The sequence below is a fragment of the Notamacropus eugenii genome, chromosome 3 (assembly GCF_028372415.1).
Source record: "Notamacropus eugenii isolate mMacEug1 chromosome 3, mMacEug1.pri_v2, whole genome shotgun sequence".
Taxonomy (NCBI): Eukaryota; Metazoa; Chordata; class Mammalia; order Diprotodontia; family Macropodidae; genus Notamacropus; species Notamacropus eugenii.
In genome coordinates this window covers 74,132,502-74,158,124 of record NC_092874.1, presented here as the reverse complement: position 1 = coordinate 74,158,124, position 25,623 = coordinate 74,132,502, and the positions used below count along the sequence as shown (strand labels likewise).

The window sequence follows — 25,623 nt, the reverse complement described above, 5'->3', positions numbered from 1 at the left end:
ACCCAGGTCTCCTAATATGCTGGGGCTAGTGAGGTTACGAACTAACTTCAGGGTGCCCAACTCTCTCATCTCTTCTGAAAGACCCTACACAGGAGATCTCTGTTCCTTTCTCCATGGTTTCACCCAATAGAGAACTTATTCTGTGGCAGAAACGCACATTGATTCTCTTCAATCTTATTGGTTTAATGCCTTAGGTGGTATCATCGGGCTCTACCTCATAAATACTAATGAGCAGCCTGACTTTGGCAGTCCACATAAATGTGGCCCAGTTGGGTTGGACAAACAGTAGTCACATTTGCTAACGAATAATAACAATAATTCTTTTGGCTTTTTTGACTGTGGAGGCAATGACTTGGACCAAAAGTGGACCAGAATAATGAAAGAGAATGAAACTTTTGTAATATTTTCAGCCCCTTGAGCCAGTTAAATGCCCAATTGTAGAGAGCACTGGAGCTGGAGTCAGAAGACCCAAGTTCAAGTCTTACATCAGATACTCCATTGCTTTGTGCTTTTGAGCGAGTCACTTAACCACTCTCTGCCTCAGTTGCCTCACCTGTAAAATGAGAATAATATCAGCATCTACCTACCACGGATATTATGAGAATAACATGAAATATATTTGTAAAGTACATTACAGTCCTAAAAGTGCTTTATAAATGCTAGTTATCAATTTCACCCACAGGCAGCTGATCTGCCTATTGAGCATCTAGGCTTTGGAAGTCCTCTTTAATCCCTGAAACTCAGCCAGCTTCTGTTTCCAATTCTGGTTGGAAAATGGCTTCACTAGCCTCAGGAAAGTCAATGGAGTTTGCTTGGGCAATTGAAAAAAAGTTAGTTTTCAGCTTGTTAAATAGCAGAGCTTTCTATGCTTTGGGGAAGAGAGCAGTATAGCAATGATTTGAAAACGAAGGAACAGGTCAATTCCAGGGTTCATCCTACCCTTGGAGGAACACGAGGAATTTCAGGGAAGGAACTTCATTTAGTATCTAAATTAGGAGCATTTGGTTCTACATGGTTTGGGCTTTGGGAACACAAGAGTCATAGGGTTAAAGAAACCTACAATAGCATGCTAAAAATGAAGGAAAAAGTGCTTCTGGTTACATTTGATGTAAAATATTTGTTTGTCAGGCTTCCTACAATGCTCACATTAAAATCTATGAAGTATGCCAGAAACAAACAAACAAAAAAAGACACAGCTGGAAAGACGGCAGTGAGATTAATGAATGTTCACTTTCCTATCTCTTTGTCTTAGGAAATTAGCCATTCTTGTGCATATTTCATTACCGTTTCCCATAAAGAGGGGACAAAAGGTTCTGTAGATTAGGTATTACCTGCAGTAGCCATTACAACAAATTTATGTTTTAGAAAGAACAGTTCAGGATGCTGTGTACGATTTTAAATAACAAAGGGAAATAGCATTATTCTGCCTTACAGAAAAGTAGAAGAAAGTTACTCTGGTAGTAAAGCCATAACCAAATCTTGCTCTAAACCTCTGTATTGTCAAAAAACATTTTACGGGTCCATTAACTGTTAATGTTCTTGGGCTGATCAGTTTAAAAGATTTGTCAGAAACTGAACGAAGGGATGACAGGCTCTTATGGACTTTGGAAAATAATAAAGTTGAGTATATTGATGTAGAATCCAGGAGTCCCTAATAAAAGTATTTAAAATTAGGATCTGAATGAGAACCTGGTAGATTAAATAATGAAAAAATAAGGTTCATTTTTTTTAATGTTGCTGTTCCTCAGGAGATAGTGTCCTAAATATGAACATTTTTATCTGAATTCTTGTATCTCCAGGATCCATTGAAGTCATATCTCTATAGGTGGGTGCCATACCCAGAGAGTTCTGCTCTGGCCTATGGCAAGGTTTCCTCTCATCCTGTGTTGCTTTTGGATACCTAAATTAGTGAGGGTCTGCCTGTTATGTGATGACAACTTTGAACAACAAACAGTGTGAACCCCTTTTCGATGAAATTGAATGCATCTCCACCTAGCACATAGTAGGTGCTTAACATCTGCTTGTTGCCTTGACAACTTAGTGCTATCCCAACTCACTGGGAAGATATGTGTTTAGTCATTAGTCATGTCTGACTCTTTGTGACCCCATTTGGGATTTTCTTGGCAGAGATACTGGAGTGGTTTGCTATTTCCTTTTCCAGCTAATTTTACAGATGAGGAAACTGAGGCAAACAGGGTTGTGTCTTGCCCAGGGTCACACAGCTAGTAAGTGTCTGAGACCAGATTTGAACTTGGGAAAAGGAGTCTTCCTGACTCTAAGGAGTCAGGTGAATCTTGGTGAATCTTTGATGTTATTGATATAGGTGATTTTTTTTCAATGATGTAGATGGCAAACTATGCATATCTGCCCACCCTATGCTGCTCCTTTCTCCCATAAGTATTCCACAGCGAGGTTCCCTTAATATGCTAAGACCCTTCTAGTTGTCTTGACAGTATGCAGATACCAGGGGAAAATAAAGGATGGCCATAGGTTATCCTTTTCTTTCACTAGAGGACTAGCTGGATGCTCTTAATAGATTTTTTTGAAGATATTTCAAAATTTTTTTTATTGTTTTCCTATGTTTATCTCATTGGATCCTGTGAGGTGGATGGGATGCCTATTTTTATAGATGAAGAAACTGAGCTTAACCTCAGTTATATTACAATACAAAGAAACATTTGATTAAATCCTAAAATGATTTAAGTATTAGACTGTAAGTGTTTTAGGCTTGGACTTTGATTTATTCTTATAACTGATCTTCATTTGCCTTGGGCATATTATACTTTAAAATTTATAAAGATGCCTGCAGGAGTTTGGGAGCACAAATGTGCATGTTAGTGAGGAAACAGATCTGACTCCTCATTTGGTTCTTGAATTTGGGATATGTTGATTGTCTTTGTTGTGAAGGTCCTTTGGTGTAAAGCATCATCTTGGATAACAAGTACTCAAGGATGCCAATTGGTTTGGAAAATGCTAGGCTTTTAAAAGATTATTTTTTAAAATCTGCTAAAATGCTTCTCACTTCACTGGGTATTTGTCTTAAATAATTTAAATAAGCTTTAATCATAATAAGAAAACGGAAAACATATTTTAAATGCTCACAGATTGTTTTAGAATTCTTTCACTCCTTCTAAAGTAGTGTCATTTCACAGCAAGCTGCCATTTTCCCTTAGCAACTGCAATTCACAGATTACAGTTCTCAAGTGTCTTCTTTGCCCCCCTTTCTCTATTTTAGCAACAGATCGACTCCTAGCAACCATGATCGGATACAGCGTCTGAGGCAAGAATTTCAGCAAGCAAAGCAGGATGAAGATGTCGAAGATCGAAGACGTACCTATAGTTTTGAACAACCCTGGGTGAGTGTGTGCTCCTTTCATTCACTGAAGAACCCTCCTACTTTGTCCACTAAAGGCCATGCAGCTATGACTGTAGTTGCTTAAGCAACATGGAATCATTTTCCTTTGACCTTTAACATCTTGATCTTCCTATCTCAATCTGTGTTCCATCTTTGCTAATTTAATTTTATATCCTGTTTAGCCATCTGTCCATCACTTAAAGGTATCATCTGCTTTGTGACAAGCCATAGCAAAAGTCATGTGGACCAATATACATTGTTTATGCTGCCTGATAAGGAATTGGATGCGCTTCTCCAAACCATGAAACCAAAATAAAGTGAATCAAAAAGCCTTTTGTATCAGTTGATTGAAGATCATTTATTAAGCACTTAGCATATATTAGGGTCTGTGCTTGAGCAATAGAGATACAAAGACAAAAATGAAGTAGTCCTTCCCCTCAAGGAAGTCATACTAAGGAAAACAGTATGTATATACATACATACATCACACACAATGTAAGTGAACTTCTATGCACAAATCCTTGTGCAAGGGCTAGGGAAAAATACATACAAAAATAATAAAGTTATAACTCCCTACCCTCTAAGAGCTTGTAATCAAGATTTAAGAAATTATATGAATAAGTGAATATAAGGCAATAGAGAATTAAGCTTACAAGGATGTGGTACAAATCAGTAAAGCTTTAGTAACTCTGGCAAAGGAAACTTTGTGCCACACTTGTCAGAGAAGACCTCATACAAAAACTGAAACTCAAGCTGTCTCCTTAAAGGATGTTTAGGGGTTTGGTAGCAGAAGGGTTGAAGACTGTTTGTGGGAAAGAAAGGGCAGAGAAGGTTAAAAGGAGGAGAGAATTACTTATGCAAAATCTTGGCAACTGAAATGAACATCCTGTATTATAGGGATAGTTAAAGGTACTTTCTTGAGTCAGATAACTGATGCTGAGGGGTAATAGGAGAGCAAACTGAAGCGGTAACTTAAAGTTAGTTTGTGGAAAGCCTTTAATGTCAGCAAAATTTTTTAACAATTTAGATAATGGGGTGCCTCAATGGTACCCCATTGAAGACTTTTGGCTAAGGGAAGGGGTTGAGCAGACTTGAGTTTTTGGAAGAGTAGTAGCTGTACATAGGTTCTCTTCCTACTATGTTTCCTAACTAAAGATTCATTTGGTCAATATTTTCATCCAGTTTAGTTTTGAGCAAAGGGACAAGAAAGAACCAGTGAGCAAAATGGGGGACTCTCTAAATAAGGGCAGCACCTCTTTGTGGAAGTGGTTAATAAGAAACATTATGTCCATCTTGATGCTGCATGAATGGGTTTGCTGCCTGGGGCAATTTTCTGCAGGTTTACTTCTGAAAGCAAATATTGCTTTACCACTGTTGGTCCTTTATTTTTTTGACCCAGAATCCCAGAAGAAATGAATCCAACAAGTATCATCCCAAGCTTGTAGATTTAGAATCATAGAAGATCTTGGAGATGATCTGCTTTGTCCCCTCTGTTTATAGATGAGGAAATAGATCTAGGGAGGTGAAATAGCTTGTCTAGAGTACAGCATCTACGGGTAGAGAGGTGAGAATCCCACGGAAAACATCTGTAATTCAGAGAATTGTTTAGTCCTGAGTACCTTGCTTTAGCAAGGACCCTGATAAGGTGGCATATGTCCAGAGCTGGAGAGCCAGAGTAGTTAAAGGCTTAGAGATCGTACTGTATCTTAGAAAGGAAGAAAATATTTAGGTGGGCAGGGAGTAGGATAGCTGTCTCCAAGCAATTGAAGAGCTGTCATGAGGAAGAAAGCAAATGACTCTTGTGCTGCATGGCCCTAAAACTAGGAGTAATGGAGCAATTTGCAAAGAGGTAAGTTTAAATTTGCTAAGGAAGATCTTCCTAACAATTAGGAGTAGAGTAGGTCTCCTGTAAAGGTTGTAGTTTCTCCCACTTTGGAGGTCTTCAAGTGAAAGGCCAAATGGTCCTTTGCTAGAAATGCCACAGGGAGGAGTTGTGCTTAAGTATGGGTAAAACAAATGGCCTCTGAGGCCCAGTCCAACTCCAAGATCTTTCAAATAGAAGGTCATGTCTTGTATTCGCAAAGCATTATACTAATAGTAAATGCTCCTTTAAAATCACCTTGACGATGACTATTTTTATAATATGTACATTGGAGAAGTAGAGCCCTGAAAAGGCAAAGATGCATGAACAATCTTCCAGGTTGGACGACTGATTGCAAAGGCATGATTTAATCTCCACTGTGGTTGTCTTATGAGATTTTATTTTTTTAGGGGTAGAGGTGTTTGGCATAATTTCTGTATAATCTGCTGCTTACTCCCAATATGGGAGATGGGAAAAATGTTTGAGAAAATCTTGAACTCTTGTAGACTTGGGAATTCAACTACTGAAGGTCATAGGCCAAATTGTTGTATATCAAAATGCCATAGCAACTTTAGACAGACAACTTGGCCTGTATTATCATTTTCTGTAATGAGTGACCAGGGAATTGTTTGGATGACAAGCTGATTACCTTAGGAATGGAATAATTTCCTAAATTGTGGGTCAGAATAATGACCTTTTTTCTTTTCTTTTCTTCTTTTTCAAACAATTGAGATCTTACAGAGTACTTCCCATTCTACTGAGCATGTAAATGAGTTCAAAGTGACTGTAATTTCATTTAATATATTAATTTTAATTCTGTTGCTCATTGGTGCCTTAATAAAAGCTGCTCAGTTGTTTAAACTGCAGCTTGGTGTGTGGCTTTTGTTGGCTATCTGCTTTACAAAATGAGCCCTGAATACCTTGGAATGACTGTTTCCCTTATGTATTCTGACCTTGAAAGATCACTGTGCTTGGAAAGGATAAAGCTATGATCTCACCCATTGGAAGGATTTATAATCATCTTAGCATTAAGGAACTGTAAACTTCTCTTTGAGCTGTAGTGTACAACTGAGAATGTATTAGTTTGGAACTGTAGAACTTATAAGAAGTGTCTGTAGGCAAAATGCATCCAGATGTAGCACATAGAAATGAACCTGAAAAATTATGGAAGTTGATTACTTTGCATGAGTGGTAGAATGCTACAGAAAATTCATCAAAGTGCCCTTTTCAGTTCACCTCATCTTCAAATGTTCTCTGTAAACTCCAGTGGTAAGGAGTCACCTATTTCATAGGTCTTGTTTATAATCTCACTTAGGCCATGGAGGAATTGTTTTCTAGCATGAAAGGTCCTAAGGTAGACAAAGAGCCCAGAAAACTTCCCTTAGTTTTATGATTTGAAGTGAACCCAGACTTCTAGTAAAGAAAGCTAAAAAGTCCTTTAACTCCCCACCCATGCCATACTGGGGCAGACATAGCATAAATAAAATGATCAGTAGTATAAATCTTTAAGATTAATATGCAAAAACTGAGGGTAGGGTAACATCCAGAATTCTGTGGATGGGCCATTGTGTTGCTTTTAAAAGAATTAAATTGTAGGCTGCCAACATAAGTAAAGTATGCTGTTGAAACTGTGTAGATACCTGAGTGGTACCCACAAGGAGACTTACTGACTGAGAGGATTGATAAATGGGATAATGGAGCCTTTAATAGCTAGATGGCTAAATCTATTCAATCCCAGGTTGCTTGTGACTAAAGGTAGTTCAGTACTTCAAAAAGAAAATTGATACTCAGCAGCAAGAATGGCCTCTTCTGCCAAGACTTCTTCCCAGTTTTCTGTCTTTACAGAGGATGATGATGCTGATGATGATGATGATAGCAGCTGCATTAATACATTCTATCCTTTACTCTTTTTTCTTTCTTTCTTGGACTTTGCACACTTCCTTTTTTTTTTTTTTTGAGCACTCCTTTCTTGTGGTGTCTCATCTGCATAAAGTAGAATGCCCACCTAGAAAGAAAGGATTAATTTGTACTATCTGTACTTACTTTTATACAGTTTGGCAAATGTTCCACAAAGGAAGATCTTTCTTTTCAAAAGTGAATATGGAGTTACCTATGAAGTTAAAAAAAAAAAAAAAAACTTTTCTTAAAATGATGTCAACTAGATGGCATAAGAATTATTAGCCCCATTTTATGGGTGAGAAAATGGAAGATTAGAGCACGTAAGTGCCTTGCCCAAGGTCACACAGAGTAAAAACCAGAACTCAGATCACAAAAAGACAACTCAGTAGTAGTTTCCTCCAGTCTTTTAGAAAGTAGATTTCCTTCCTCCTTAGATAGGAAGGATGTATTTACTAGCCAAGACCAGGTTTCTGATAACAGAGATGATAGATATAGATGGGAGATATCAGATGTCGGTAAGAAATAGTGGGATTCTTGCCCAGCAACCTTAGGACATGGAAGCAAAAGGCATTTTGCCATCCACCATTTACCCAAATTATTTTGCAGAACATTCACATTCACTGTCAACGAGCCTCATGTTTTGAAATGTTAAAACATTAATTGTGAAGCCTAGTCAGGAAAAGTAGATGATGACAAATACTGTTTTGAGACAAAAACAGGCTTTTATAAAAATTTGACGAGGGTTATTTGTATGCTGTGCAGATTTTTCAACCATTACTAACATCATTAGCAGCAATTAAGCTTTTCAACCTTCGAGGCCCACAAGAGCTCAATCGATATCTTCTCTAGCTTCTGATAAGTTGCAGAGGATTGGGGAGATGGGGTTGGAGATCCAAAAAATGAACTTTATCACAGTCTTGATTAAAATCTAAAACTGTTCTAATTTATCAAATATTGAATAAATACTGTTAACTGGACTTTAAAATGTAAAATGTTTTGAGTTTTAATGGCAGCTTCGTATCACATGCACCATGGAAGAGGACATCTGAGTTGCTAAAACAGGCTCTCCAAACCTCAGAGGGCCTGTGACTCTCCTGCTGCTATTAACCACAATAACAACAAGAATATTTTTTCATCTACTTGGAAATGCACAGTTCTCTTGTACTTTACTTCCAACGTACTACATATCCTCCATAGAGGGAAATATGTAAAAAGACCAGAGCCTTTCATCACATGCATTTTCAGTTGCCTACTGGCAATTACCTTTTACAGGAACATTGCTATATATTCTCTTTTCCATAGCAATGTAAAGGTAGAGAGAAGGAGATTTGGGGACTACTGAATATTTTATATGGTTGTAATTCCTGATACATACAGTAATGAACTTCATCTCATACATGTCAAGCATGCTTTTATGTAAAACAGGAAAGGCCACAAAGTCTTACCTAGTTCTAATTAGTACTGAAACTTGGTACTTGATGTGTTTATTTTTGTTCTTTTGGTCTATTAACTGACTGCACATTTGCTATAACCTTTGTGTGAAATCTGAAATCCAGACTGGAAAATGCAAGCTAATTTATTTTGGTAAAATGAGAATGATTTCATTTAATTGAAAAAATGTTTAATTAAGGAATTTATTTAGCAAAACATTATATGCAATGTGATTCCATTTAAATTTTATGTGACACCAATAATTGATACCCAAAGTGTGGAGCTCTTACTTCCCAAATTTAAATTCGCCTATCTTTAAAAAGAAGATAAAAATCCAGCTCCTTGCATCTCAGTTGAAAACCCTCTACAGTTTTCATATGAAGCTTGAGAACCAAACTAGCAGTGGAAAGATTCAAGTGTCATGGCCCGGCAGGCCATGTGTTGTGTAATGTATGAGCATATATTTATTTCCATCATACAGCTTCCTTTGTTAACACAACCTCGGTTGCTTTTTTGATTTAAAAGGTCAGTGCTTGTCACATAGCTCCTTACAAACAAGGCCAGAGTTCTTTGTTAAAACAGAGCTGTTGCCATGTCTGTAAGGTGGCCTTACAGGATTATTACAATTAGACCCAAACTTGTAGATCTCTCTGCAGATGCTAAGTTGGATTATAGATGCAGTTATTTTTGTTTTAGTCTCAAACATACACTTCTTTCAAGATTTGCAGATCATCTTTTTGCCCTCATTATTTTCTGTTACCTTTAAAACACGTTTTGTGTTTCTGGAGTCACAATTGCCATTTTTTGTGCTTTGCTTTAGCAATGGAGACCAAAGTGCTCCACAGCTATGATTAGCGAGTCTAATGTTACCACCACAATTTACATTTTTATGAGATCCTCATTGAAACTGTGAATTAGTGAAGTATAACCCTTCAGTTACCTTGTATACAGGTAAAATAGAAAACATGCCAGCTCGTACCGATTTACATATCGCTGTGAATGAGCCTTGCATATCATTTGCACAGATACCTAGTGACCCATGACATTTTTATCTAAACCACAGGGACAAAATAGACACATTTTTGAAGAACCTACTACAGATACTCTCACAGAAATCGGGCATCCCTTTACAGTCAGAAACTATGCAAAATAGCAGTAATGGAACTGATGTTTCTATTTTGTAGTAGGAGGCCTCATTTTATAAAAGCTTCACTCTCTCATTTTAAACTTTCAGAACCTATTTCGTGATAAAATCCATGACTGCAAGATTGTAAAGACTGTAAGATAAAAATGGCCATGCTTGGAAGAGTTTAGGGAAAGCGGTGTCAGAAAATAAATACTGTAAGAAACAAAAGACTCAATTTTTTTTCCCCATCTGTCAGAAGTGAGTTTTCAGGCCTCTAGGAAAAACAACTTTAAAAATACACCTGAAATTCCTTCACAGACTTGCATTTTCTTTTCACTTTTCCAGCAAGCAATGTCACAGAGCAGCATGAGCTTAAAGGGCTGGTTACTAAAACCTGCTACGGAATGGCAGATCTTTCAAGACTGCTTGACACATGTATGTAGCTATACTGGTGAAAAGAAGAAAGGAGATGTGATTCTTTTATTTTTTAATGGAGGAAAAAAATCTTTAACATTCCCTTGCTTGGTCATCCGCTCCTTTCCCATCCCTTGTTGCTCACCAAACAACGGGTCGGGGGAACCTAACCCAAAACCCCAGCCCAGCACATTATTCTTGAAGGCCATCAGCATCCAAGGTGGAAAAAGAAAATGCCTTTCTCTCCAAATGTGTTTGTATTAAGCTGGACTCCTTGGGTTCAGTGTTTTTCTTGCTGAAGTCTCCACCAATGTGTTATGTGAACTTTGTTGTGGGGCTGATCTCTTAACACACATTTGTTGCAGGGAGTTTGATTATAAACATTCGCTGCAGAGACTGGGGGATAGTAAAACCTAATCTCTTTGTGGTGATATTTTTGTACTGGGATTTTTTTTAACATGCTCACTGCTTATACCCTTATGCTTTAAAGTTTGCCCTGAATATTGCTCTATTATTGCATGGCAGCAACAATCAGAGCTTGCCAGCTTTATTCATCCATACCCTAAGCAAAAGACAATATCCAACTTGGAGGAAAGCTCTCTTCATTGTAAAAGAAGCCTGCATGCCCACTTCTGCTAGGTCCTGATGCTTAAAGGAAACATCTCCGTGCCCTTGGGCAGACTATTCCTCATGCCTGGGGTGCCCTCCTGCCTCCCCTCTGCCTCTTAGAATCCCTAGCTTCCTTCCAGCCTTACCTCCTCCATGATGCCACCCAGGACCCATCCCCATGTCTGCAATGCCATCCTTTCCTACCTCTACCTTATAACAGTCTTAGTGTCTTCAAGACTCAGGTCAGATACCACCTACTGTCAGAAGTCTTTCCTCGTCTCTCAGCTGTTAGTGTCTTCTGTCCAAGGTTACCTTCCACACACTCCATGTGTGTCTTGCATGTGCATGTATGCATACATATGTACAGATATTTGTATGAGCACATATTTTCTATAGACACACATTAATATTAATCAAATAATAATAATAGTTAATGAATTAATGTTAATAGGGAAATTAATTAATAGTTCATGTCATTGCCTACATTATGTGTGTATAAGTGTGTGTATGCACATGTATGTGTGTGTATGTATATATGTTGTCTCCTCCATTAGAATTTAAGCTTCTTGAGGGCTTTTTATTTGTATCCCCAGGGCTTAGTGCAGTACTTGGTTCATGCTAAGTACTTAATAAGTGCTCGCTCATTAATTAATGTGCACTAATGAAATCACAGGTACAGAATAGTAATATAGTACATACACATATATTGTTTTTCCTGATACATTATAAGCTCTTTGAGGGCAGAGACTGCTTCATATAGCTAGCACAAAACCTCGCACACAGTAGGTGCTTGATGATTGCTATTGTTTGATAGTTCGTTGTCTTTCCATTTTAAAGACACTTCAGGGATCTTGGCTTCTTAGACATTTGTCAGGCACAGCGTACCCCCCTTGCACATTTTTGCATAATGAAAATAGCTGGGTAGCACAGGCCAGAAGGAAATTAATTAATAGTTCATGTCACTGACAATATGATGAACAATTGCTTAATGCTTCATTAAACAAAAGCCACGACCCTCTGCTCCAAGCAGAGCTGCTCTTGTTACTAATAGCTAGATCTAGAAAGCAGCCAGACAACTTCTAACTGGAAAGTTGAAATATTCAGTGGCTTAGCTTGGAGGAAACATAAAGGCCTGTACTCGATTGTATATGTATTCCAAGTCAGATTTTGTTGAGCACTATTTCTGATGGCCCAAAGCTGTTAGATTTTCTTGTTCTTCAGTTGTTTCAGTCCCATTAGACTCTTTGTGACTTCAGTTGGGGTTTTCTTGGCAAAGATACTGGAGTGGCTTGCCATTTCCTTCTCCAGATCATTTTACAGATGAGGAAATGGAGGCAGATAGGGTTAAGTGACTTGTCCAGGGTCACAGAGCTAATAAGTGTCTGAGGCTGGATTTGAACTCGGGAAGATAAGTCTTCCTGACTCCAAGCACAGAATTCTGTCCACTGTACCACCTAGTTTCCCTAAACTTTTAGATAGATTGATTCAAAATAACTTAGCCTCAAAATAATTTGCAATGCTCTGATTAACCAAACCAAAATGCAACTAACAACTTGCAATTTAAACAACATAATTATATTATGGATCAGGATGAAATTTATACATGTATATGCGTATGTATGTTTGTATGTGTGTGTATGTATGTATATAGTGGGACACCAGCCATTTCCTAAAAGAGAGATGTAGAACCACAAAAAAAGAAGTGGCTAGACACACAGGTTCATTTTGTTGCAGGATAATGATTTGTAGGTAGACAAATGACACGTCAGTATAAGAACAGAACAGGCACATTACAGTTTATCTGGTATGACTGTTGAGAAAGAGGTAATTGCTATCTAAAAATATAATGCACTTAGCCAATTCTCAGTTCTGTACATGTGAATTTTTTCTACTTTGTAAATTGTGGTAGAATTTTCCTAGGTCAGTTTCCACCTTTTTGGCCTAATTTTTTTGGGCCACCATCCTCTACTTTGGAGTTAGATTATTTTGTTTTATTTGGGGAAATTTTTGGCTTAAAATATTAGTTAATATTTAATGCTTACGCAGCAAAGCAACCTAGTTTTGATATTAGTATGTGCAAAGCAGAATCAGATTGGCAAATCTGTATATGTCCCACCCTGAAAAAATTTTTTCAATACTCATGATGCATTCCAAAGCCAAGAAATGTGCGATTTCTTTATTATCTAGCATGGATAGTCCGTTGCACCCTTTCATTTTCAAGGATATTTACGAAAAAACATTGAAGGAAGATAATGGTTTAAATAATTTGTGAATACTTTAGAATGAATCTCCAAGGATGATTGAACTCATTATGCTCTTTAAGTCATTGTTTTCCCTTGTTTTTCTTACATTTTTCTCTTTTAGCCAAACACTAAAGTATATACACAGAGTGGAAGACATTCAGTTTCTGTGGAAGTGCAGATGCAGAGGCAGAGACAAGAAGAGAGAGAGAGCTTTCAGCAAGCCCAACGCCAATACAGCTCATTACCGAGGTATGGTAGATTGTTTTATGATGTTCCACATCTCCCAGACTTAGAGAAACCTCCTGGGCAGCTCTCATGTCAAACAGAAGGAGGAAGGACCTCAAAATCAGCAATCTCTTCTCCAAATAGTCAAAGCGTAGTCACTGGGGAATTGGGAACTAAAGGGGTTTAGAGTTGGTACATCCATCCCCAGTAGTCAGCTCGCTGATATACCGTGAGATGTGAGTTGGTGGTCTTCCATACATTGGCAGGCTTCAATTCAAGCCAATTTCTGTAAGCATTACATTCAACGCTGAGACTGCAGAAACTTAGACAATACATTCATTGTCTTCAAGAACCTCCTATATTACTGGGGGCTACATCATGTCTGCGGATAAGTAAAGATAAGATATACATGCAATCCAAAACAAAACGATTTCAGGATGGGGGCCCTAACAACTAGGTGAATCACAAAAGGCTCCTTGTAAAAGATGCTACTTGATCTGAGTCATAAAAATAGAGTTTCAAGAGGAAAAGGTAAGAAGGGAGAAAGTTCCAGAAATGAGGGACGATCTCTGAAAAGGCATGAAGGAGAGAGATGGTCTGTTATGTGCAGGGAACAAGCACTAGACCAGTTTGGATGGAATGTTGGGTATTTTTTTTTAACATTGACTCCTTAAGAGGGGAGTAAAGTGCAATCAGCTTTGAAAAATAGATTGGAGCCGCATAATCAAGATATTCAAGATCTTGAGCAGGAGAGACACAATCGTCTCTATGCTTTAGCTGTATAGAGGAAGAATAAGAGAAGAGGCTCGATACAGGGAGACCAATTAAGAGTCTACTGCAGTAGTCCATGTGATAGGTAATAACAGACTGAATTAACCAGAAACAACTTAGAGAAAGAGGGAAAATATTTTGACACATTGTTTTCGATTTTAGACCTGCTTAAGGGAAGTGTTTCTGAACTGTGTCATAGTACTTGTCCCCTAATTTTTTCTGCACCCCTCTTGTTAGTTGATATGGAGATCATAGAAATGGGGTAACACCAATGTGATTTCTTGGCAGATAATCATGGAACTTTCTTCTATGAAACTCTTCTTGAAATGGATAGAGTTGGGGAATTGAAAGACCATCCAAAGGGAGATAGTCTCTCCTCACATTAAGACCATATGGTACCTAGTTCATTCCGTGGATTATTCCTTATCACTCAAAGCATTTCTTACCATCAGACTTAATAGCTCACTGTCCTTCCCTTTCCTCTCCTCCTTTATCTCACTGCCCCAATTTACCTTTTTTCTCTATCCAGGGTATACCAGTGACTCAGTCAGTAAACATGTATTAAGTGCATGCTATGTGCCTTATGAACTTAAAGTTCTGAGGATACCAGAAGATGCAAAAGACAGTTTAGCAAACAAATATGTTCAAACAAACTACATACAGGATGAGTAGGGGAAAAGGGGAGGCGTGAGAATTAAGAGGGCTGGGGAAGGTTCCTGCAGAAGATGACATTTTAGTAGTGCCTTCAAGGAAGCCAGGAGGCATAGATGTGGAGGGAGAGCATTCCAGGAGGAGTGCTGAGCATGTCCTGTTGAAGAGATAGCCAAAGGTCAAAGAGAGCATAGTGGAGAGCAAAGTGTAAGAAGACTGGAAAAGCAGGAGAGACTAGATTATGAAGAGCTTTTGATCCTAGGGGAAATAGGGAGCCACTGGAGTTTATTGAGTAGAGGAGTGACATGGGAAGAACTGTACTTTAGAAATAGAGGATTGATTGGCATGAGGAGAGACCCACCAAGATTCTATAGTAATAGTGTAGATATAAGGTGATAAGGGCCTGGACCAGAGTGGTGGCAGTTTCCGAGGAAAGAAGGGGGCATAACTGACAGATATGGAGATAAGAGGAGTCTCCTAGGTTGTGAGCCTGAGGTGCCAGGAGAATGGTGTGGCCCTCACCAACAATTGTGAAGTTAGAAAGTAGGGGAGGGTTTAGAGGGAAAGAGAATGAGCTCCATTTTGGACAGGTTGAGTTTAAGAAGTCTACTGGACATCCAGTTTGAGATGTCTGGGAGGCCGTTGGAGATGCGAGACTGAAGGTCTGCAGAGAGGTTGGGCAGGATACGTAGTTTGAGTATTTGTTGCTGTCTGGTCATTGTCATGGCTGACACTTAGTGATCCCGTATGTGGTTTTTTTGGTAAAGATACTGGGGTGGTTTGCCAGCTCCTTAACCAGCTCATTTTACAGATGAGGAAATTAAAGCAAGCAGGGTTAAGTGACTTGCCCAGAATCACACAGCTTTAGTAAGTGTCTGTGGCCAGACTTGAATTCAGGCCTAGGATTCTATCCACTGTGCCACCTAGGTGCCCTAAGGTACACAGTGATGGTAATAATATTTTGTTAAATAAGAAAGATGATAATACTTGCATAATAATGATAACTCCACCAAAATCCTCCTTCAGTGCCTCATTATGATTTGGCATTTCCCCTGTGTACTTAAAGGCTGTGGATAGAGAAAGCAGTCACTGGCAGGGCATGATGAGCATCTCTGAGGACCAGCAGAGTTTCATCACCGAAAGTCGGATACCAGCAAATGTTTTGGCCACAATTACATATGAAGAAGGGGATTAACATCTACATTAATGGAGTGAATCTCCACAGTGATGATGACATCACTGGTCCTTGAGATATCACCATCACTTTGGGTACTTTGAGTTCTGTAATTGGGTGAGGGGGAGAAGGAGGTCCACATACAGCAGCTGGAGCCAGCTAGATCTAGTGACTGACTGGTCAGAATCTAGTAAACCCAAGGATCTGAGAAGATTGAGGATTATGTCCCCCAGGGCATGGCCTCTGGAGGAAACTCCAGCAGAGTCAGTAGCTAGAAAACCGCTGGGCTGCATGACCAAAAGGCGATTGACTGGCTTTAGAATAGGTCCTAATGCAAAAGAAAGAAAGAGTAAAAGAGGAGATCATCTTATTGGGGAAAAACAAACTCTAGAATTAGGATGGTAGTGTGCCACCCATCACTGGAAATCTTAAATGAGACACTGCATGACCACTTGTGAGAGATGTTATAACAGGAATTCCTGTTTAAGCACTGGTTCCATTGTATAAATCTCTGAGATGTCTTCTGACTCCTTCGTTCTAAGAAACAAACACACCAGGCAAATAGATGACATATTCATGGCCACTTCCTCTGCTCTCCAGAACTGTGACATCTGTATTCTAAAGGAGATGTGTTATGTATCAAGCTGGCTAGATTAACACACCTGAAAGCCTTTTACCAAAAATCATTAGAGAGTTCCTCTGTTGCTATAGTAAGAGCTGTTGGGTTTAATATATTTTATTTTGTGGTTAGAGAGATGACAAGGGCAAATGAGTAAAGGGGAGAGGGGAGAATGGATTGAGGCAGCAATAGGTCTAGAGAAAGAAGGAGAAGCAATGAAAAACAATGAGGGAGTCTGGGAGATCATGTGATGGAAACAACAATCCACAACAGAAGGAAAAGGAAGAAGAGAGGAGAGATGGAGAATGCCATGGATTTTATTAATTAAATTTTATTAATAATAGCTAGCATCCATATAATGCTTTAAGGCTTGCAAAGTGCTTTACATAAATTATCTCATCTGATCCTTACAACCATCCTGTAAGGCAGGTGCTGTTATTATTCTTATTTTACGGTCAAGGCTCAGAGAGGTTAATTGATACCAATAGTATCAATTAGTGTTAATTATACTAGTGGTGTAAGTCTTGGTCAGGTTTATGTTACTAGTAAAGGTGAGAAAACGCCTTCAAACTCAGGTCTTCCTGATCACAAGTCCAGCACTCTATCCATTTGGAAGCCTGGCCACTCCCACCATGGCAGCATCATCTAGCCAGATGCTTTGGCAGTCCAATCACCCCACAAAAGAGCTTCTGTCTTAGTCCTTAGTTCTTCAGCAGAGCAACAGCCCTTCATGTTCCAAAAATGCATGTTTTAGTCCTGTGAGAAGTTGCAGCTGCTGAAGAGGACCCATCAGGTTATAAACTCCTAGTGGGCAAGGTTTATCTTTCTGTATCCCCAGTATTCAGCATAGCACCAGAGACATAAGAGGTACTTAATAAATGTTTATTGAATTGAATTTACCCCGAAATGATAATTGAATGTTTCTGTGTTAGGATTTGCAGTGTGCAGAGTAATTTTCACATGCTTGATATGTCTTAGTAACCTACTGAAATGCTACTGAAATCCACAACTTCAGCTCCAGTTTTTCTGTGCCTTAAAACCCAGGCTTCTTTCTCCCATGGTACCATGCTACCTCTTAATGCTGTCATTCTTGAATTGGTTGTAGTGCCATTACTTTTAAGGATTTGGATTCTTTGTGAATACATAGAAAAATAGATCATGGCTTTGCCTGAAAATTAGAGATTCTGAATTCCTTGACATTTGAAGTGAAAAAAAAAAAAGTCCCAAGTTAGTTATCAACCCTAAATAGGATACTTTTTGACTCTGGGCACTTGATGGACTGAAAAATTGTCTAGATGATGTCCATACTTTTATTTGCTTGGGAATATTGCTCTTCATAGTATTTCTAGGTTTCATCAATATTAATATTAAAGTTTATTTACAACTCTATCTCTTATGAAACAGTTCACTGAAAGGTAGTACTGTATATAGAAAGCTGAAGCTAAAGAAACCAAACAGATGAGTAGAAAAACAATACAAAGGCAGAACATGTCCAATTTTCTGCCATGTGATTTTCTTCAAAGACACAGGATCTTTAATTTTTGGATGTTGACAATTAGCAGAGTTTTGTCTAAACAAGTTGGTTTGGTATTTGAAAGCAAAAAGATTTCACCAAAATGAAAAACAAGTCCAGGTCATTACGAAGTGGAACATAAAATAAAACAAATGGCTGGGTCTTTTTATCCAACTTCTCCTGTGCTAACATTAGATAAGGTGGTTTGAATTAGAGCCTTATATGGGAACCAGGGTGATTTGCAAATTCTAGCAGTAATTAAGAAAATCTTTAGCTGGATTACAGTTACATCTTAAAATGTCAAATAAGAAACATTAGCCAGCTGGCAATTGATTCAGGATATGCATAAGATCTAGGAGGTAAGGGAACCCAAGCAGACCCCCACTCATTCCCTAATTAGTGAGAATCTCTTTATTCCCAATTCCCAAATTAATCTCACTACCTTTTACCTTTCTTTTCCTGAAAAGGAGCTCCCTTCCCCCAACCTCAAAAAATAGAAACCTTTTCAATCATGTCTCTTGACCTTCTTAAAGTTTCTTTCTCTTAACTCTTCCCTTGCTATTCCTTCCCTGTCCCTTATCCCCTTTTTCCTTTGCCTTCTCTCTCTCCTTAGTTTTTCCATCTGTCCTTGGTTCTATTTCTTTTACTGACCTGGTCCTTTCTTCATTCTCTTTGAATTCATAGCCCATTTTTTGCCTTTTCCCTTGGGTCTATGCATGGCTCAAATGTTCATTCTTTTATATTTAATCATATTTTCTATTTATTTATATATGATGATAGCCTATGTATTTATGTAATACATTTGTATTTTATACTTAGTCATAATGAAAGTCTTGATTCCTCAGCCCTGAGACAGAAATCAAGACTTTTATCATGACTAAATATAAAATACAAGTATATATGTGAATCTTCCCTCTTCATTTGACCCCTCACCTTAACTATACTATTCTCTTTACCTTAGAAGACCTAAAGGTTAAGACTTTTTTTCCTCTTGGCAATAATAACAATACTTCTTTATCAAATACCTGCTGTGTGCTAAGCCCTATGTTGGAGGAGTTAAAAAGGCATCTCAGTTGACAAACACTTTGCAGAAGAAAACTCAATAAAAAGATAATATTTGAAAGATTGTTTTTGTCAAAACAGCATGTTTATTCCGGTGAATGAGTTGAGAAACTCCTCTTGGGCTTCTTACCAACAGATAAACAAAGTATTGTTTTATAAAGAGAAAAAAAGGAAATTGAGCCCTTTGTACATAGTTAGTGCCTAATTGTTGTTTGCGTTATTGAACTGAATCTTCTGTTGTCAGATTCTCTACATCTCATTTGACTTACCTGGAGTATATTGGTCTTCCAAGGAGTGATCCTGATGGACTGGGTATTTTCTCTTAGTCAGTGTGCTTATAATTCCAGTAGCTATCACCTGATCATGGTATTTCTAGCTGAGGGGATGTAACCACACTCAAGTTTTTTTTCCCTTCGTCATGCTCAGTGAAATAATAAATATTTGTCACACATTTCTACCTTTGAATATACCTTTGTTCAAATATATAAACAAATAAGATATCATTATATGTGTAATTAGCTGTATCCAAGATGAACAAATATAGAAATATACCAAGAAGCAAGATCTTAAAAAATAAATCCCCCTTCATAACGTGATGCCCTGATAATTCCAAATGCCATCAACCTCTCCTTTGCTGACTTCTGGCTTCTTAGTCATCCATGTGTGAAATCTTCTGACTTTAAAAATCCCAGCTGGGGCAGCTGTACTTCTCTTCTTTTATTAACTGAGTTGTTGGTCCAGGAATCCATCCTTCACCTGTTTAAACATTCCTTTGACTCTAGTAATTTCTCTATCTCTAGTCCCACTTAAGAAGAATTTGGAATTTATTTTCTTCATTGATTAGAACAGAAAAACCCCAAAGAACATGCAGTCTATACCTTTTCACCCCATGATCTCACCTTCTGGTGTCACTAGGGTTTAAATCCTTTCAGTGCTCTAGAGCAAGGGTTGGCAAACTACAACTTTATTTAAAAATGTAAAACTATTCTTAGTTTGAAGGCTATGCAAAAATAACCTGAGGGCCAATTTGTCAACTTTTGCTCTAGAGGCCTTTCCTTCCTTTTATTTCCAACAATTATGTTAAATAACTGCCTTCATGAAATAGGTACTTCTAATAGTTTGATAACCTCTGCTCCAAATCTCAGACCAGCCCTTTTGTATCCCTATCCCCCCCCCAGAATAAAATCATTTTTAGCACCCTGGACAGAAGTTTTAAACACAATGATCTCTCATTTAGATAGTAATGGATTATGTCATCTCTCTATATTAATTTGTTTGAAAACATTTCAGATCAAAGTAATTCTATCTACTGATCAGAAAGGCACTGCTTGTAAATGATCTTTGAAGTCTCATCATCCCCAACATCGTCATCATAATGAACAAGCCATTAGTGAGTTCCTCCAAGTACTGTACAAGGCGGTCTTCTGGGTGTGATTTCAAATTCAGCTCAAGCTGCAGGATTTCCTTATAGTTACAGCTTCAGGCTTCATGGGGAGAGCATATCTTGGTAGCCAGAGATGAAAAGAGCCATCAGCTCTCCAGCCTAATTTTGATTGCTTCAAATTTGATAATCAACCTATCAGAAGAGCCCATAGTTGCTAATGTAACATCAACACCAAGATCAGTGTTTTAATTAAAGTTTTATGATTAATGTTAATTCACTGATTTCATGCAGGCACTTTCTGTTGTTCATGTCTTTGGGCAGATTAATTTATGACTTTTTAAGTGAAAATAATCAGTGCTTTTGGCAAATATGCTATTCCATCATATTTAAGGATTCTACTTAGGCTACTAGTATAAATGGTCCAACTTCCATTAAAGCAGTACCAGAGAGAGATAATGAAGAATATTCAATTAATCACTGTCATATCAGAGGATGCTGCTGAAATTTACGTGGATTTTTCCTGGCTGCAAACAACTACATTTCACACTTTACTGAAAATGTTTCTAAGCCTATTTCATCTTGGGCCATATTGATAACGGTTATGAATGCACAGAAGATGAACTTGCTCCTTTCAATAGGTGAAAAAGTGGCTTCACGGGCCTCCTTAAGTTATTTCTCTCCCTACTCCCTGCAAAAGTCTAGGATGTGAAAATCCAACCATCCTGTATGTATGCACTGATGTTGAAAGGCTGAACAATATATACTGTAAGCTAAATTTTTTTCTTATTGATGAATGAAGCAATATATTTTGTTTTATTGCTTAATTCTCTTCCCCCCTGCCCTATTTTGAAGGCAAAAATTAGTGAATGTCTTCCTTTCTGGCACAAAATTGTTTTACTTTATCATCACCGATCTTATTGTAAATTCACAAAAGCATCTAGAGATTTGATAGTAAATTAAAGATGTTTCCAAATAATAATGTTTCCTTGCGATGATATACCATTTTATTGCAGAAAGACATAAGAATTTGAAATTTCTCTATGATTCTGATTTACTTTCCTCTCCCGAGGTTACTGCATGTGAATTAAGTAGGTTATCCTGGCCTTTGGTGAAGGCACAGTGTGCAAGAAAATAATGCTTAGTCTACAGAACTTCCTTATTTTGAAATCAGAAGAATGTCAGTTGCTGACATACGCAACTCTGCAGCTAGTGCTTTAAGGGTCTGCCTGTTGCATTTTTAATCATAAACGAGTCTAGACTTAAATCTTTCATAAGTGAACTCATGGTATAATCCATTACATGTGCTCCAAGTTTGCTTTGGTGGCAGCTGGATAAAATATTTGTTTTGCTTGTTTAGAATTGAATTGTCACCTCTTAAAGCTGGCTATTATTGCCCTATCACAGGCTGCCAAAATCCGAATATTTCCCTACAGCATCTCTCCAGTGCCTCGAGATTGCAGACCCCATTGTTAACCAAAGCAGAGCAGCCAACATAGCCACCCAGTGTGAGAGAGGGAGGGACATATTGAAGGACCAGTTGCTGAAGCAGAATCATCACCTGGTTCGTGGGAAGTTGTGAGAAGATTGCACGTGTTAAGGGAAAAGATGATTCTAGTTTCTCTAAAATGTCTTGCAGATGAAGTGGAGAGAGTGACAAAAAGTTAAGGTTGAAATGTACTTTTTTCCTTCTTTCCCAGCAACCAATCTGTGTGCTTTGATTTTCAGGCAAAGCAGAAAGAATGCCAGCTCTGTGTCTCAAGATTCGTGGGAGCAGAACTACTGTCCTGGAGAAGGCTTCCAGAGTGCAAAGGAGAATCCCAGATACTCCAGCTACCAGGGCTCAAGAAATGGTTACATGGGAGGGCATGGCTTTAATGCTCGGGTGATGTTGGAAACCCAGGAACTTCTTCGGCAGGAACAGAGGCGGAAAGAACAGCAGCTGAAAAAAAAGCCACCTTCTGATGGACCTAACAACTATGACTCATACAAGAAAGTCCAGGACCCCAATTATGGCCCTCCCAAAGGTCCTTTTCGGCAAGATGTGCCCCCCTCCCCATCTCAGGTAGCCAGGTTAAACAGATTGCAAACCCCAGAAAAAGGAAGACCGTTTTATTCTTGAGTGGGTGAGGGGGCATATACCTCCATGCAATGCAATAAAGGACATTTTCCTATGAAGACTTGTATTTTGGAAAGTTTTTAAAAAACTTGATGGTACTATGGAATATCTCTGTTGTCTGAATCAGTGCCTTTAGCGATATGGGCAAAGGAGTGGTGGGCCTTAATGTCTTTGCCACTGTGTCTCAAGTGTTATTTTCATGGAAGGATTTTCCCTCACCAATCGACAATCTCCCCTGGGTATTAACCATCTTTACCCAGTCCATTAGCTATCAATGACTCATTATTAGGGTTTACAGCAGTGTGTTCTGCTCTGCAGTGGACTTCTAATACAACAGCCTATCCAGCCTTGCAGAATAAAATGAACCTGGAATTGGGGACGGTATTTCTCCATCTTTCTTTCTTTTAACTCCTCTTGGGTGAGAGATGAGCTGAAAAGAGCAAGATCCACAGAAATCACAGCTTTAAGATATTTCCAAGTAGGATCATTTATGGTACTTTTTGATCAATATTTAAGTTTTGAAATATGGTTTTCCCTTCTTTATCTCATATCATTTTCAAAGCTGAATCTCCTTTATTCTAATACAAAACCACACTGTGACACTTTTCAGTTATCCTGAGGCTCTTTTTACATTTAGTTTATATCAACTAGAATCTTATCAAGAAGGGAAGCATCAAAGACCATATATATTTATAAATACAACTTCCCAAACAAATCCACAGCAACAGCTTGCTTTTACACTATCGTTTATCACAGGGAAAGGGGAGGGAGAGGATGGGATTGTTGGGGGGGAAAGGTAGACATATCTGCCTCCAAATGCGTTTTGTTGTGGAAAATGGCATCAGGAAAAAAAGGAGAAAGAATTTTCTTAGAACAAGTCCACAGTCCAAAACATGATGATAATTACTTTAATTCGTTTTTATTTTGATGGGTCTGGAAGAGAGGGCAAAGAGCAGGACAAAGAGAAATCAGATAGTCGCTTTGGAGATCTAAAAGTTAATGTTTTTTTACATTTTTTTCCTGAAGTCTTGTTATAACTGACATTTGGTCTGTACTTCCTTATTAAAAAGAATCTATATTGTGATACCACATTAAAATTTTTTTTACACATATGAAGAAAATCATGGATATGTGGAAGGAAATTGTTACATATCCTACCAAATGCACATCAGTGTCCCAAAAACAAATCACAGAAACAACATGATTGCTCTTAACATCATTTTCCATGTGCACAGTGAGAAGGAGAATCTCTGGTGCAACAGCTGTTTTTATATTTGTGGGTCTGATCTTCATGTATGTAAAACAGAGCTGGGTTGCTAAAGTGCCTGCAAATTCTGATATAGAGGAAGGGAAAGTCTGAGGTTAAAGCTCAGCATATCATGTACAAAAACAAATAAATAAAAAGGGGGGAATAAAAAAGCAGAATCATGTATTGTGGAATCTAAAATATGCCTATTTTTTTTTTTACTGGCACATTTTATTTTTGTGGTGTTTTTTTTTTTTCCAAACCTATGTGAAACTATGTGAAGCCAGCTTTGTGTACCTGTGTCTTTTATGCCTAATTGTTAATGGTTCTGTTTGTTAATAATGTGCGACAGTGTTTGAAAGGTGTCACTAATGTAAGCACGGTGACAGCGGCTCTTTCACACAGCCATTGTGCTGCTGTGGGAAACGGCGTTCCCTGTACATATGAGACTTATAATAAAAGGCTTATTTCTGTTCCTTTGTAGTACCTGTAGTATTCCTGTGGAACCTCTGTTAGCTGTTTTAGGTACATATCTTTTTATATATATTATACATACATATGTACTGTACACACAGACATGTGAAATCGATGTTTTTATCTAATATTGTACAGAGCTGAAAATCCCCTTGTGTCACTCAGCTTGCAAATCTGGAAACACATGATCATTTGACTAGTTGAGCTCCACTGAAGGTACAGTGACAACAATAGAGGGAAAGGAATGTTAGTGAAATGCCTGGGATTCTTTGGGAGATCTAGGACTCAGTGAAGAAACCTGAAGACTTTTTTGCTCCAGAAGGATCCTCCACAATTTTTTCCCCTTAAAATGACTGAGCAGAAAGCTAATGTTATACAGTGTTTCTAACTCCCTCTTACATTCCTCTCCTACACTCAATAGAGTGAACCTAAAGAAAAGCCCTAATTCTAAGCCATGATCTGAAGCCCACCCACCCATTGAAAGTAAAGGCAATGGCATTTCTTAGGCACGACGTGGTGACTCATTATTTGTACAGTGCTTTGAAGATGAAAAGGGCAGCCTAAATTCCTCGTCATATTATGATGAGCTGTCTCCTATATACATGGAGGAAAATAGGGTCCTCACCCAATGGGAGAGCTTTGCACAAACCTACAGTATGAGTCCTTGTAATTCTGTGCTCAATATCAGTCAATTCCATATCAGTGGGCATCTTCTCACAAATTCTAGATTTTGTCATGTCAGCATTAACAGAGGCATGTCAAGTAAATGTCAATTGTTTGACCTTCACATACTTGGCAGACTTTGAAAAAGAGCTCATAGGAAAGCTAGATAGATTTGCCCATTCATCTTAATGATTTAAAACTTGCTTATCTCAACTGTCATTGATGAGCAAAGAGAAAGGTGATTTTGAAGATGGCAGAGACCTCCATTAGACAGGACTTATTAAAATAAGACTGACTCTGAACTGCCTTGCCCTGAAAAGTGAAGAGGTAGTGGAAACGGACTAGAACAGAGATGCCACCGTGTTCTCTGAAAACATCTTTTCTGCTCCTTTTTTTGGCCTATAGGAGCATCTCCAGTAAAACTGAGGATTGATCTTCAGGTGGCTTACACAGAGATGGGCATGATGCAGATATTGACAAGACTGCCACTGTTGTGCTGATGGCTTCTCCAAAGAGAAACTCTGTTGTTACCACCATAAGTCTAGGTGGAATTAGGACAATTAAGATTCTCCTAATCTTAGAAACTTTCTAAACCTAAGAGCAATTTTGATTGATGACTCCCAAATTGGCAAAGTAGCGCCAGCTAACTTCTTCAGAGCACCTCAACCTGACCATAGTTTGTGTCCTGAATGTGAAAAATAGCAGAAGAGATTCCCTAGCCTTCATTAGGATATAGAATAAAAAAACCACTTAGACTTTTGTAGGGAGAAAAGATAAATCATAGGAG

General features: G+C 38.3%; 1 protein-coding gene across 19 annotated transcripts in view; it reads left to right on the top strand.

Annotated features, from left to right (window-relative positions):
* The window catches only part of PARD3 (par-3 family cell polarity regulator), a 728,954-nt gene extending 704,779 nt beyond the window's left edge, over window positions 1-24,175 (top strand). For all 19 annotated transcript variants that reach the window (XM_072651995.1, XM_072651989.1, XM_072651996.1 and 16 more), the window contains 3 exons: window positions 3,236-3,356; window positions 13,060-13,187; window positions 22,063-24,175. In XM_072651995.1, the coding sequence (XP_072508096.1) occupies window positions 3,236-3,356; window positions 13,060-13,187; window positions 22,063-22,456 (643 nt within the window). In that variant the 3' untranslated portion in view covers window positions 22,457-24,175. The remainder of the gene's footprint in view (window positions 1-3,235; window positions 3,357-13,059; window positions 13,188-22,062) is intronic.
* The last annotated feature ends 1,448 nt before the right edge of the window (window positions 24,176-25,623 follow it).